Source organism: Dermochelys coriacea, chromosome 20 (assembly GCF_009764565.3).
Source record: "Dermochelys coriacea isolate rDerCor1 chromosome 20, rDerCor1.pri.v4, whole genome shotgun sequence".
Classification (NCBI taxonomy): domain Eukaryota; kingdom Metazoa; phylum Chordata; order Testudines; family Dermochelyidae; genus Dermochelys; species Dermochelys coriacea.
The window spans coordinates 14,007,058-14,022,744 of NC_050087.2; the positions used below are offsets into that span (position 1 = coordinate 14,007,058).

General features: G+C 55.5%; 1 protein-coding gene across 7 annotated transcripts in view; it reads left to right on the forward strand.

Moving 5' to 3' along the window:
- ADGRL1 (adhesion G protein-coupled receptor L1) overlaps nucleotides 1-15,687 on the forward strand; it is a 106,046-nt gene that overhangs the window by 66,509 nt on the left and 23,850 nt on the right. For 3 of the 7 annotated variants that reach the window (XM_038378361.2, XM_038378364.2, XM_043506819.1), the window contains exons 5-7: nucleotides 3,709-3,726; nucleotides 12,305-13,105; nucleotides 14,499-14,813. In XM_038378361.2, coding sequence (XP_038234289.1) covers nucleotides 3,709-3,726; nucleotides 12,305-13,105; nucleotides 14,499-14,813 — 1,134 coding nt within the window. The remainder of the gene's footprint in view (nucleotides 1-3,708; nucleotides 3,727-12,304; nucleotides 13,106-14,498; nucleotides 14,814-15,687) is intronic. The other 4 variants (XM_038378362.2, XM_038378366.2, XM_038378363.2 and 1 more) reach the window with 2 other exon arrangements.

Sequence of the window (15,687 nt, forward strand, 5' to 3'; positions counted from 1 at the left end):
CCATCCATCCATCCATCCATCCAGCCCCATACACACCCCTCCATCCATCCATCCATCCATCCCCATACACACCCCTCTGTCTGTCCATCCAGCCCCATGCACACCCCTCCATCCATCCATCCCCATACACACCCATCCATCCATCCATCCATCCATCCATCCATCCATCCCCATACACACCCCTCTGTCTGTCCATCCAGCCCCATACACACCCGTCCATCCATCCATCCCCCTACACTCCCCTCCATCCATCCATCCATCCATCCCCATACACACCCCTCCAGCCAGCCATCCCCATACACATCCCTCTGTCTATCCATCCAGCCTCATGCACACCCCTCTGTCTGTCCATCCAGTCCCAAACACCTCATCCATCCATCCCCATGCACACCCCTCTGTCTGTCCATCCAGCCCCATACACACCCCTCCATCCATCTATCCATCCCCCTACACACCCCTCCATCCATCCATCCATCCATCCATCCCAATACACACCCCTCTGTCTGTCCATCCAGCCCCATGCACACCCCTCTGTCCATCCAGCCCCATGCACACCCCTCCATCCATTCATCCAACCCCATACACACCCCTCCAGCCAGCCATCCCCATACACATCCCTCTGTCTGTCCATCCGGCCTCATGCACACCCCTCTGTCAGTCCATCTGGTCCCAAATACCTCATCCATCCATCCCCAGGCATACCCACCCATCCATCCCATACCCATCCCTCAATCCAGCTGGCCCCATACACTCCCTATCTACCCTCAAACATCCCTTCTCTGTATCTACTCAGCCCCATACACAGCGCTCTATCTATCCTCACATACCCGGTATCCATCTGTCTATACCCTTTCACCCCCTCTGTCTACCTAGCCCCATTCAACCTTCTGTCCGTCTGTCAGGCATCAGTAACCTCTGTTGGGGTAGAATTCCCAAGGAGGCAGAACCATAAGCCCAGCCCATGCCCAGCTCCTCAGACCTCCCTGGCCTTCGGGTCACGTCTCACACTCAGGCCTGAATACTCGTGTAGCTAAGGAGACCCTGGCAGGTTGGGGTGTGAACACCGTGTCCGTTTTGGCCAAACGCCAACCTGGAGAATTCCCTCCTCTTTGCCTGAACTGCACTGAAAGCTGTCATCAGTCAAAGAGGGATCAAAAGTGGTGGCCCCTAGAGGGGAGAGGCCCTGTGTCCCATTCCCTGCCCCCTGAGCCAGCCAGCCCCTGCCCTGTTGTAAGATCAGAGCCAGTGCCCCCTAGAGAGGAAAGGCCCCATGTCCCATTCCCTGCCACCCTGGGGTCAGATTGGAGCCAGCCCCCCCTTGCCCCACAGAGGAGGAAGTTTCCATTCAAAGTGTAGTTAAAAAACAAGGTCATTTGTATTTAATCGGAGCCAGAGCTCTCGGCACAAACAAGCCACAGCGCCGCGGCCGGTGCTGCTCACACTGACCCCTGGATTTCGATGGAGCTCTGTGCTGCTTCCCCAGGCTTTTCAGTGGACTCAGGCAGCCATTTGAGAGCTCTGTGGGCTCTGAGCTAGGAGGGCACTGTCCACTGCTAACAGGATCAAGAAGGCAGTGTGGTCTAGTGGCGAGAGCACTGCACTGAGATGCAGAATTGCTGGGCTCTATTTCTGGCTCTTCTGGGTGAGTTGGGAGGGGTTGCCTCCCTGCTCTGTGCCTCAGTTTCCCCACTGGTATACGGGGTGGGGGGGTGTTAGGATGCTGACCGCCTTTGTAAAGCATCAGGAATTATCGTCACAGGGTGGAGGCATCAGAGAGCAAGGAGCCGATGGAGTGTGGTCAAGGTGCAGTGGGTCATGGGAGGGCTGTGTCTGAGCAGGGGATGGGGGGCAGGCCTGTCAATTATGACAGAAACGATCCTGGGTTACAGAGCACAGGGGGTTTTCCTCAGTGGGGTAGGAGCTTTTAAAGGTGATGAGAAAGGGAGCTGGGATTCCCAGCACATATGGGAGTGAGAGACGGGGAGCTTTGGGACAGGGACCTAGGGGTGTAATGGATCTGTGCCTAGGAACTGTGCAGAGTTGCTGAATGGGGGTGGGGAGTATGGGGCTAGATAGACAGGCAGTGGGGGTGTATGGAGAGAGCGCGAGGTGTATAAGTCCACGGTGGCCCCACACCTCGAATCTTCCCTGCAGTTCCAGTCGCCCCATTGCAAAAAAGGATATATCGGGACTGGGGAAAGTGCAGAGAAGGCAACAAAAATGATCAGGGGGATGGAACAGCGGCCGTATGAGGAGAGATTAACAGGGTCTGGGACTGTTTAGCTTGGAAAAGGGACGACTGAGGGGGGATCTGATAGAGGGCTGTAAAATCGTGGCTGGTGCGGAGACAGTGTCTAGGGAAGTGTTATTGACCCCTTCACAGAGCACAAAAGTCAGGGCTCGCCCGATGCAATGAACAGGCAGCAGGTTTAAAACAACCCTAAGTATTTCTGCAAGCACCACACTGTCAACCTGTGGAACGCGCTGCTGGGAAGGCCAAAAGTATAACTGGGGTCAAAAAGCCATTGGAGTTGTTCCTGGAGGACAGGTCCATCAATGGCTATTAGCCAAGCTAGTCAGGGACACAGCCCCATGCTCTGGGTGTCTCTAAAGTAAACTTTTGATGGCCAGAAGCTGGGACTGGATGACAGGGATGAATCACTTGATAATTGTCCTGTTCTCTTAGTTCACTTTGAAGCACTCGGCACCAGCCTCTCTCAGAAGACAGGACACTGGGCTAGCTGGACCACTGGGCTGACCCAGCATGGCTGTTCTTATGGGATAGATAGATAGATAGATAGATAGATAGATAGATAGATAGATAGATAGATAGATGATGAGGTGTATGGGGATATATAGATTTGATAGATCTGATCATCTACTCAGACCTCTTGCATGTCCCAGACCAGGCAATACACCCATTTAGATCAAGGGTGATGAGTGGGCTGATATTGACAAGAAAGTATTGGTGTCAGCTTGAAGCTAAGCAACAGAAGATCAGCAGTTGAGGGTGGGGGCAGATGTCTACCGGCCACCCGGGCCTCTTAATTCAGCTGAGATCCCAGAATCCTGGTTCCTTTGACTGATCGATCAATCTGTCTATCCTCATACACCCCCTCTATCTATCTGTCTATCCCCATACACATCTATCTATCTATCTATCTATCTATCTATCTATCTATCTATCTATCTATCCCCATACACAGCCATCCATCTGTCCATCCCTATCTATCTCCTACTGTCCTTTCTGTTCCTGGGGTGCTCAGAGTTTTGCATTTGTTGTTGTTTTTTTTAAATTCTTATAATTTTGGGTTGTTGCAACATTTCTTATTATTTTATTATTTGCATTGGGGCGGGGGGGAGTTCTTGATGTTTCTCTTTCCAAGGGCGTCGCTGCTGGAGCAAAAACCCATTGAATCCTAAAAACAAATCAAACCTGATTTATAAAATCCTCCAACAAAAATCCAACACACGTTTTTCTCTCTCTCTTTGCCTAAAACAAGCAACAATTTTAACAATTAAAAAGGGCGGGGGGTGGGCTCTGAAATGGGGGTCGGAAGGGTGGGGCGGAAAAAGTTGCGATAAAGAAAAGGTTTCTTCGGGGCGGGGGGAAAAGCAATTTAATCTCTTCTCTCTTTTTTTTTCTCCTTTCCTTGCACTTTTTTTTTTCAATCTATTTTTTTTTCTTCTTTCTTCCGATGCTTAAAGTAGAAGTGGAACAAAAAGGTAAACAGAACATTACCCCTGACCCCCTAAACCTAACACCTTGTTATATTCTCTGTGGCCATATTAAATGTGAATTCCACCTCCTCTGATCCTACCCCGACCCCTCTTTTCCTAACTTTCCTTTTTCCTCCCAGAACCTTCCCTCTCCCCCCCACCCCCCCCCCAATTTTCTCTCTCTGGTCTTGTTAATTCCAATTGGCCTCCCTAGCTAAAATACAGGCCCCTTTCGCCACGTGCCCGATGCAAAATACAAGCCACCAGCTCCAATCTGGAAAGGATTTTTGTAACCAAACTGGAATCCAAAGTCTGATCCATGAGTCCTTGGCTCACCTGCTCATGGGGGGGTGGGGGGGGCAACCATTAATGTCTGCTCGACTTTTTACCTCCTTCAGGGGAACTAGTCTTGGGGGCTTCCTCTCCGTCTTTTTTTAATCATTCAACTGAGTTTCTCTGCTCCTCTGTTCATGTTTCCATGGCAACCAGTTGGGTATCTACCTCAGTCACCGGCTTTCTCTTTCTCCTCTTGATTTCGGTTCTGTCTCTTTTTTATAATTATTATTTCCTAATTCCTTCTTTCCCCCCCACCCCTTAACATGGAATTTTAAAAAAACGTGGTTAATATGAGGGGGGAGGGAGCTGACGGGTCAGATGGGCTTATTGATTGATTTTTTTTTTTAAAAATGCCATCAATTTGATTTCAATCGGCAAATTCGCTTTTTGACTCACTCTCCTTCGTGGCCAGGCATTTGGCCAGGGGCAGGGTGGATATCCACGGATTTGGGTGCGTACATTCGTCCAGCATGGGCGTGCAGCTATCCCTTCTTTGGGACAGCGCCTGACCCTGTGCGTAAATCCCCATGACATCAAGGGGACTTTCACTCCCACTGAAAGTTATCTCATTACCAGTAGTATTATTTATTATTAATGATACACAAGGAGACTTCGAATATTAGAACAGAAGCACATGCTTAAAGTTAAGCACCTGCTTTGCCACAGTGCCGATTCAGAATTCTTTCCCACACCTCCACGCAGGAGCTCCTAAACCTCTTGGGTTCTTTTCCTAAAAGTGCCCACTTTCATTTTCTTTGACTTTGTCTCATTCCTCCCGGCTTGTCCTCTCTGTTAACCCCTGGAACGCTATGCTAACAAGATGACGCGCAACTAAAAAAACCACCCCGATTTGTTTATATATATATTTATGTCTACAAGTATATATATATAAACCAGCTTTTTAACACTAGCCATAGTAATCTGGTGGGTACATTTGTTTGGTTTTACTAACCACTTTAATATGGAATTTTATGTTATTTCTTTTTATTCTTTTTTTTTAATTCCTTTATTTCTTTTCTTCCGATAAATCCAGGGGTTGGGATTCTTCTTACTTTTTTCCTGCCTGTTAAAAGAAATTAAATTAAGCAAAAGCTGCACTCAGGGTCTTTAACTCGATCTGTTATTGCCAGAAGAGGCGGGGATGCAATTGATTTTATATATATATATATATATATATTTTAATTTGACCATCTCAGCCCTTTGTGGAGGTTTCTAGTTTAACGTAAGTACCAGGGCAGGGAGAAAACGAGATTTTACTAACGAGCATTGGGGCTGTCAGAGGCCGCAGTAGGAAGCCAGTAAATTAACAAATTGATAATTACTCAAGAGACAACAGCAAAAAAAAAAAGCCAGGCTTGATTCTTTCCAATCCATGTTTTTCTCTCTTTCTCTCGGCTTATTTTGTATTTCCAAATGCACTGGGGAGGGGAGGGCGGGGCAGATATATATTTATTTTTGCTGGGGGGCTAAACATGCTTTTTTCCCACAGGTCCAGCAAGGATCCCATGGTTCTGGGGCGTTAAAAACCTCCTGATGTGGCTTTTTTTGTTTGTTTTAAGTTGATTGCTTCCTTGTCCATTTCGGCCCTGGCTGGCTCAGACTGTGGACAGCCCACTCCCATCCCCTGTGCGCCCTGGAGGGATAGAAACCAGCTAACCCACCCTCACCCCATCTTTAACAATGTGTTTCTCCTCCTCCTCCTGCCAGGAGCCCTCCATCCATCCTACCTCACCAGCCCCCAGCCTGGGCTGTGGGGCCAGCCCAACTGAACCTGTGAGTCTCAGAGAGGAGTCTATAATCACCCAGAGTGGGACAGGAATGGGGTCAGATCACACAGCTGGAGCTAGAGCCCCCCCATCCTTGAGTAGCAGCATGGCCCAAACCCTCCAGCACCCGCGCTAAAGAGCAACTCTGCTGGTTTGCACTAGCTGTAGATCCTTTATCCATCCATGGCCTGTGCAACAAGAGGGCAACGCATGCAACCGCACACACATACTCAGATGTGCATGCACAGAACACAGGAGACCCTGCACACATATGTCAACATGCATGCATGTGGGAACACGGCCACACACACCAAAAGGTGAGCACAGATGCACCCACTGGAACACAAATACCCATGCGTGCCCATGCACACACATAGGAACACACATGCAAACACGCCTGCATACTCGGGAGCACATGCATCGCAATATAGGTCCCCATGCATACACATTCTCTGATTGCATCCCCCAGTGCAGCTCTCCCTCGACTCTCAGAGCATTGGCCTCGATTTACCCCTAGCTCCGGATCTGGGTTTACCCCAGGCCTGGGGAAGCTGGGCAGCAAAGGTGGGCCGAGGGTGGCACCAGGTGGTTGAGACAGGAGTGGGCGGGTTACAAATTTCAGAGCAGGTTCAAACACTCCAGAACTGCCCCCCTACCCCTGCCTCAGAGGAACCAGCGCTTGCTGGCTAACATCAAGAACTGAGGGCATCCCCAGCACTGGCCTTGGAGCAGGTAGGGGATGGCAAAGGCAGGAACATCTCCCCTCTTCCCCCAAAAAGAAAAGGTGTACTTGTGGCACCTTAGAGACTAACAAATTTATTTGAGCATAAGCTTTCATAGGCTACAGCTCACTTCATCGGGCATCTGTAGCTCACGAAAGCTTATGCTCAAATAAATTTGTTAGTCTTTAAGATGCCACAAGTCCTCCTTTTCTTTTTGCAAATACAGACTAACACGGCTGCTACTCTGAAACCTCTTCCCCCAGGCATGCATCCCTGTCTCTCTGCTGCCCCTGGCTGGCAGGAACTGGGCAATGCATGAGGCAGGTTGGATGGGAGCCCCTCTGGGGTGGCGCAGCGGGTAGGTGGGGTTGAGAGCAGGGAAAGGCCCAGGGCTGCCAAGGGCATGAGGATGAGCCCAGAGGGTCCCCGCAGCTGGAGCTCACAGGTTCAGGGGGAAAGGTCCCACGTCCCACTCCAGCTCGTCCTACCAGGCTCCCCCCCCCCCAGCCCTGCCGCCGTCCCCAGCTCGGTAACGACTTTCTGTGCTGGCAGAGGAACCCCGGCTTGGATCCTGGCTGGAGACCCACGTGTGCGTGTGCATGTGTGTAACACCCGTCAGGGTTCAATGGACACACTGGCCATGCTAATGCAGGAGGGATGTGGGCGGGTGCTGGGACCTGCCTCCCCCGGCTGTAATGATTCCATGCAGGGGGGGATGGGCCTTGAGCAGGTTAGCTCAGACCTCAGCCCCATGCTTTGCCCTTTGGGGGGCGCAGGGAGCTGGATCAGGCTGTCAAAAGGAAAGAGGCGACCCACTGAGTCGGTAAGGCTGGAATATGGACTAGATGGGGCTGCCTGGGAATAGATAGATATATAGATTAGATTAGGTTAGGTTAGATTAGATTAGATTAGAGGGGTGTCTGGAGTAGGTAGATTGCCATCTCCCCAGCTTTCCCCCATCCTCCAAATTAAATGGGAGTTTGCACCTGAGCACAGAGTAGGGTCAGCAGTGACTTGATCATAGCACTTAGGGCGGACGGAGCCAGGGAGGAAATGTGGCCCAGCGGTTAGGGGCTCAAGATCCAGAGTCAGCTCTCTGCCAGACTCCCTGTGTGACGGGGGAAATCCCTCAGTCTCTCTGGTTTGTGTGAGGGTAGCACCCAAGTGCCCCAATCACAGCCCAGGGCCCCATCATGCCAGGCGCTGTACAAATCCACAGCAGAAACTAAGAAATAATAGCACTTGCCTCTCACAAATGTAGTGGGAGGACTGATCTATTAATGATTGTGAGGTGCTCAGCTACTGTGTGAATGGGGCCATAGAGCTTAGGTAGAGGGGTGAGGTGTATGGAGATGGATGGAGTAAGCAGGGGGAATGAGGGTGGTGGATAGAGAGGTGGGGTGTATCGGGATAAGTACATACAGGGGAGTGCACAGGGATAGGGATAGGTAGATGGGAAGTCTGGGGATGGATGAATAGGTATAGGATAGGTAGGGGGTGTATAGAGATGGACGAATAGAGGTGTATGTACAAGGGTATATGGGGGGAATATGGGCATGGTTGGATAGAGGGACATATACAGTGATAGGTAGAGGCTGTCTGTGGATGGCTTAATAGAGGGGGTGTGTACAGGAATAGCTGGAGGAGTATGAGGATAAGTGGTTAGAGGGGATGTTCAGGGATAGGGAGGGGGCGTATGGGGATAGGTGAGTGGGGGTGTGTACAGGGATAGGTGGGTGCATGGGGATAGGTGGTTAGAGGGGTGTGTACAGGGATAGGTAGGGGATGCATGGGGATAGGTGGGTGGGGGTGTGTACAGGGATTGGTAGGGGGTGTATGAGGATAAGTGGTTAGAGGGGTGTGTACAGGGATCGGTAGGGGGTGTATGAGGATAGATGGCTAGAGAGTATGTTCAGGGATAGGTAGGGGGTGGATGGGGATATGTGGATAAAGGGGTATGTACAGGGATCAGTAGGGTGGATGGGGATAGGTGAGTAGAGGGGTGTGTGCAGGGATCAGTAGGGGGTGGATGGGGATAGGTGGATAGGGGCATGTACAGTGATAGAAACGGAGCTAGGTGGATAGAGGGGTATGTACAGGGAGATGGGGATAAAGGGGCGTGTACAGGGGTAGATGGAGATGGTTGGATGGGTGAATAGAGGGGCGGCGTTGGTGGGGCGGACAATGGGCATTGTGTCCAGTTGTAGGGGCCTCGCTGAAAAGAGGAAGGGGGATGGGGCGAGATGCAAGGATGACTGGAGGCCTGGAAACCTGCCTTGGCGAGAGCGTGGAGAAGCTTCAGCTCCAGACTTATGGGAGAGCCGGGCCGAGGTGACTCCATCACAGCCACGGGCAGCGAGCAGGGGACTGGTCAGTCTCCCCGACAAAGGCAAAGCAAGAGCCAGCGGCTGGAAGCTGAAGCTGGGCAAATTCAGACTGGAAACACAGGGCTTGTTTTTAGCTGTGATGAGGAATTACCGCTTGGCTTAATGGCGAAAGGCTGTGGTGGGTTGTCCATCACTTGAGCTAGACAGATACTGTGTATAGGGAGAGATGGGGGGCGGTGAATGGGGATAGGTGGATGGACAGACTGGCCCAAGGGCGAGCAGCAAACCCAGATATGGAACCCAGGGGTCCTGAATCCCAGCCCGTCTGCTCCATTCACTAACCTCGCTCCAGGAGACTGTTTTGTGATTAGAGCAGGAGGGGCTGGGAGACAGGACTCCTGGGTTCTGTGCCTGTCTCTGGGAGGGGAGAGATGTCTAAGTGATTAGATGGGGATGCTGGGAGCCAGGACTCCTGGGTTCTACCCCCAGCATTGCCACTAAGTCCATGCGACCTTGGGCAAGTCCCTTCCTCTCTCAGTCCTTTCCCCTGTTGTTGGACGTGAGGTCACAGGGCAGAGCTCGTTGGAGCCTGGGCCCAGCAAAGGGCTATTTATGACCCACAAGGTTGTGGGTAATGAAGCATTGTGACAAGCCTGGGAGAGGTGCATTGTGGGAAGGGGCACTGGCCATGGTTCGAGAGGTTCAGAGACCTCCCCGGGTCCTGTCATCCAGTCCCCTCCTGCCAAAGGCTCCTGTTGTGATTCTCATCGGTCCAAACACCCACAGCAAGGGGCAGGCAGCAGGTGCAGTGACCAGGAGGCAGTCGGGGGTTAATTCCTCTGGGGGCCAGCAGGGGGCGATGTAGCTGGCAGTCTGGGCCCGCCAGGGAATTATTGCCGGGAGATTCCCTCTGCCGTACGTGCCAGAGCCTGTCGTGTGGCTGCAGGGCGCAGGGCTCCCGGCTTGCTATAGCCAATTGGACTGGAACCTGCTGGCACCACGGGCACTCGGCCCATCCTGCGCGCCAAACCCAGAGCAGAGGATTCGCTTGGCGCTGGATCGGGCCCCTCCAAGCCCCGGCGATGCCGGGATGGCTGCCGGCCGCAGCCCTTTCCCCATCCCCCCCCCACCCCTCGCCACAAGGTGATGTCTGCAGCGGGTGAGGGATAAATGGGCCCCATCTGGGGGAGGCAAATGGGAGACAGGCTGGGCACGGATGGGGGGGTGAGGCCCCCAGGGCCGGCCGCCTCACCGTGACAGGGTACTTGATCCCCCCCGATACTCCCACCCCCAAGGGAGGTGGTGCCATTCGTACTGACTCCACCTCCGGTTGACTCTGTCTCCCCCTCTGGCCGCCTGGGGATTTGCGTCCAATCCCGTCACGTTCGGCACCTGCGATCTCTGCTGCGGATCCTCTGCTCTGGCCCGTGGCTTCATTTCTTTCCTTGCAGCACTAACCCACCCCACCCCCGTTTTCTTCCCCAGCCTCTCTCCAGCTGCCCGGACACACCCGGAGGACGGTCGCGCCTGCCCCCCCCCCACCTTCCCTGCTCCGTTTTCCTCGCTAACAGCTTTTTCCTCTTGGCTCGGAACCCAAGATCCTCCCAGGTTATGTCTGGGGCGGGGGCGGGGGTCTGCTCACTGTCTCACCCCACCCACTCCATCTCCCCCGGCTGTCACTTCACCACCCCACCCCATGTGCACCAGTTCTCATGACTCATGCTGATCTGAATCAAACCTGGCTGTTAAGGTCACTCCAGAGGCGTCCAGGATGGGGCGAGATGTGGGAGCGTGGGGGGCCTGGGGCTGGGGGTGGGGAGCAGACCAGACTGCTTTGATCTTCTGTTGTCCTTCCATCAGCTGTTCGTCCCAGGAGGGAATCCGGCACCATCTGCTAACCTCACAGGCTGTTGATCCCAGAATCTTTCCAAGGGGCAGGATCTCTCTGCAGGGCTCTACACTAACCCTTCCCTGCCCCTCAGGGCCATGGGACACCCCCTTAGCCCCCCACACCCAGCGAGACGTCAGCTGGACACAGGATCCCAACCGGGGCTCTGCCGCTATTCCTTTTGAATTGGCAAAATGTTGGATCTTTTGCTTTGCTTATTTTTCATTCCAACTGTGTGTCCCCACCCCCAAATCGGTGTCACTCCAATCAATGTGTAGGAACGGGCTAGAGGGGGACGCATCCATTACCCGCCCATTCCACCTTCCGAGGGGAAAGGATTTCTCATCTGAAGAATATCTGGCAAAAGTGGGAGAATCTGGAAGAATGTTAACCAGAGGGGAGTGGGGTCTAGTGGTTGGGGGGGGGCTGGGAGGCAGGATTCCTGGGTTCTATTCACAGCTGTGGGAGTGTAGCCTAGTGATTAGGGTCATGGGCTGGCCATCAGGATTTCTAGATTTTATTCCTACATCCTCGAGGAAGTGGAATCCTAGAGGAGAAATTGGAGCGGCTGGAAGTCAGGACTCCTGGGTTCTATCCCGAGGTCTTCCACTGACTTCCCTTTGAAGGAAGTCACTTTGTTCCTCTGTGCCTTAGTTTCCCCACCTATTAAGATGCAGATTATAGTGCTGACCTGACTCCCAGGCAAGAGGGAGACTCAGCTAAGAGCTAGGCAGGGTCCTTCCAACCACCGGCAGATTGCTCGCTGACTTTTCACCAGCATTCTTCATTTACCGGAGCTAAGCTGGGGTCCCTCCAAGAAACCCTGCCCGACAAAGCCAGGGACCCGACTCTGTGAATACTGCAGCCTGGGCAGTCATTGGCAAATGGGCCAGATCTCATTGCTCCATTGGAGTCCATGTGATCCTGCCCAGCCGAGTGTCTGCCCCTCCCGACAGCCTTTCTGACGCGGTGGCATTTCACCTGCACTTTGTGCCAGCGTAAATGAATCGCCCCTGGTGCAGGGTGGCAGGGACCCGGCCGTGCCCCGTGGCATTCGGGCTGGCTGTGAAACCAGACCTGGTTCCAGCAGGACCGGACAGGCCCACGCCAGGTCCCTCGACAGCTGGGGCGGCTGACCCCAGCTCTCCGGAGCAAGTGGCCACGCTGCCTTTACGCTGAGATCGGGCAGGCCACACCCTTCCAAATTTTTTTCTTTCTTTAGATCTGGGTTCCCCCTCCATCCCCTGTCCTTCACAATGCTCCCCAGCCTTCCCACACCCCCCAAAAAGTACCCCCCAAGCACTCTCTGCCCAGTAACAGAGATGAATCACCCATGACTGCAGCTGATCTGGGAACCGAGAGTTGATTTTCATTCCTCCAGCCGACAGCCTGTTACAAATTTATTCTTTCTTCTCTTTTCTCTCTTCCTTTCTCTCTCTCTCTCTCTCTCTCGTTCTATCACTCACTCACTCTCTTGATCCTCCTCTTCCTCCTTCCCCACTTGCCCCAATTTCCCTCCCCTCCCTGCTCCCTCCACCCCCCCAGTATTCGTTTGCCCGGGGACCCTACAGAAGGTGCTGGAGGCCACGTCCACCCACGAATCGGAGCATCAGTCGGGCGCCTGGTGCAAAGACCCCCTGCAAGCCGGTGACCGGATCTACGTCATGCCGTGGATTCCCTACCGGACGGACACGCTGACGGAGTACGCCTCGTGGGAGGACTACGTGGGCGCCCGCCACACCACCACCTACCGCCTGCCCAACCGCGTGGACGGCACGGGCTTCGTGGTGTACGACGGGGCCGTCTTCTACAACAAGGAGCGGACCCGGAACATCATCAAGTATGACCTGCGGACCCGCATCAAGAGCGGTGAGACGGTGATCAACACGGCCAACTACCACGACACCTCGCCCTACCGCTGGGGGGGCAAGACTGACATCGACCTGGCGGTGGACGAGAATGGGCTGTGGGTCATCTACGCCACCGAGGGCAACAACGGGCGCCTGGTGGTGAGCCAGCTCAACCCCTACACCCTGCGCTTCGAGGGCACCTGGGAGACAGGCTATGACAAGCGTTCGGCCTCCAATGCCTTCATGGTGTGCGGGGTGCTGTACGTGGTGCGCTCCGTCTACGTGGATGACGACAGCGAGGCTGCCGGCAATCGGGTGGACTACGCCTTCAACACCAACCTCAACCGGGAGGAGCCCGTCTCGCTGGCCTTCCCCAACCCCTACCAGTACGTCTCCTCCGTGGACTACAACCCCCGCGACAACCAGCTCTACGTCTGGAACAACTACTTCGTGGTGCGCTACGCCCTGGAGTTCGGGCCCCCTGACCCCAGCACGGGTGAGCGCAACCCCCCCACACACACTGGGCACCACCAGCCCCTCGGGGGGCAGGGCTAGTGAGGGAGGGAAAAGACGGGCAGCACCCCTAGAGCTAGAAGAGCCGCCCCCAATGGTGGGGTCACAGCCCGGCCCCCACCAGTGCAGGAACCCAAATGTCTGTTCTCCTTGGGTGGAGGAGGGGGCACAGCCCTTCAGAACTTGGGGGTTGGGGACTATTACGGAGGAGGCTCATAGCGGTGGGAGGGTTGGCTGGAGATGTTTGGGGGTTGGGGGGCTGCTTGGGGACCTCAGGAGGGCTCAGAGCTCTGTGTGGAGTTCAGGAGGTGGATGGTTTTGGGGATCCTGTGAGGGGGTTTGCAGGGGGCTGTGGAGGGCTCCAAGGGAGTCAGAGTTATGGGGGGGCTCTGTAGGATTTGGGCAGGTTCAGAGGAGGCTGTAGAGGAGTCTGGAGGGAAATTGTGGTGGATCATCACTGGGGGGGGTGGATCTCATGGGGAGGGGCCCACACAGGCTCATGGGGGGGTGTCTGAGGGACTTGGGTATGTGGTATCAGGGGGCCTGGGTGGGGGAGAGGGTCTCAGGTGTGGGGGGGGGCGGGACTGTTGGAAGGGTCAAAAGGGGGTGGAGCCCAGAGGGGCGGGTGGAAGGGGTGCAGGTGGAGGGTGGGAGGGATTACCAGGAGGTGTATGGGGACCAAAAGGTGTGCAAAGGGGGGAAATAGGGGTGTGTGGGAGGGGAGGGAGGAGTTCAGGGTTGTGCATGATCGTGTCTGGGGGAGGGGAACCAGGCGTGTGCAGAGGGGGATGTCCAGGTTGGGAGTTCCCATGGCTGTGCGTGGGGATGGGGAGCTTTGGGTAGAGGGTTTCCAGGACCATAGCAGGGGTGGGGAACTGGGGGGGGGTTCCCAGGGCCATGAGGGAGTAGGGGACTCAGGAGGTTCCCAGGGTGATGGGGGAGACTTGGTGGGCTCCTAGGGCATGAGGGAGGGAGGAGGGGGACTCAGTGGGGTCCCAGGGCCATAGGTGGGTGGGGGATTGGCGTGTCCTGGGCTGTAGGGAAGGAGCGGGACTCGGGCGGGGGTTGTCCCAGGGCTATAGGGAGGGAGGGGGACTCTGAGGGTCCCCAGGGCAGTAGGGAGGACTGTAGGGAGGAATCGGGGGGGTCCAAGGGCAATAGGGAGGATGGGGGACTCGGGGGTCCCAGGGCCATAGGGAGGAAGGGGGACTCGGAGATCCCAGGGCCATGGGGGGGAGACTTGGTGGATTCCTAGGGCAGGAGGGAGGGAGCAGGACTCGGGGGGTCCCAGGGCCATAGGGATGAAGGGAGACTTGGGGGTCCCAGGGCCATAGGTGGGGTGTCTGGGTCTCTAACGTCCCTCCTCCCGCCCCCAGGCCCTGTCACCTCCACGCCACTCAGCACCACCACCACGGTGCGGCCCACCACGGTCACCACCACGGCCTCGCCCGCCGCCACCACCATGGTGCGCAGAGCCCCCCTCACCACCCACCCCATTGGCGCCATCAACCAGAAGGGCACGGAGCTGCACCCCGTCACGGCCGTCGCCCCTAGCACCCGCAAGCCCCCCTCCTCCAACCAGCACATCTCCCCCGAGCTCTTCTGTGAGCCCAAGGAGGTCAGACGGGTCCAGTGGCCGGCCACGCAGCAGGGCATGCTGGTGGAGCGGCCCTGCCCCAAGGGCACCAGAGGTAACGGGCAGCTGGGGGGGGCAGCGGGATGGAGTGGCAGGGGGCATTGACCCCCTCAGAGTCTGCCGGCCAGCAGGGAAGATGAGGAGAGTGGGGTCTAGTGGGTAGAGCGGGGGGGTTAGGTGCCAGGACTCCTGGGTTCTCTCCCCATCTCTGGGAGGGGAGTGGGCTGTAGCCGTTACAGCGGGGTCGGGTGCCAGGACTCCTGGGTTCTCTCCCTATCTCTGGGAGGGGAGTGGGCTGTAGCGGTTACAGCGGGGTCAGGTGCCAGGACTCCTGGGTTCTCTCCCTATCTCTGGGAGGGGATGGGCTGAAGCAGTTACAGCAGGGTCTGGGTGCCAGGACTCCTGGGTTCTCTCCCCATCTCAGTCCCTGTCTCGCTGAGCTGGCCAGCATGGGGCTGTGTGGTAACTGCATGGCGCCAATGCGCTGGGTTGGGGGGGTCAGCACTTCACAGCCATAGCCCGTGGCCACCACCCATCTGCTCCGTCCCCACATCTCACTGGCCGTGCCCCTCTGTGCTGGAGCAGGGGTTTCCCTGCACTGGGGAGCCAGCCTGCGGCGCTTATCTGCTTTGAGGGGGCCATGGTCAGTCTAGGGCTGCAGCCACGACCCAGGGGCTGGTGGGGCGACACCCCTGTTTCTTCTACCTGCTATGGGAGTGCTCCCTCCACTGATAGCTATAGCAGGGCCCTTATACCCTCTGCCAGCCTGACCCCTAGAGGGCGACATGGCCACACAAAGGGGGGAACTGCTGCCTCTTCAGGCACTGCACCCCCCAGAGCACAGCCCCCAACCCCAAAGCCCATGTACCCCTTGGGGGCGTGGATGGGCCCTGCCTATGCTGGGGAATCAGGGGCTGGGCTAGGCAGAC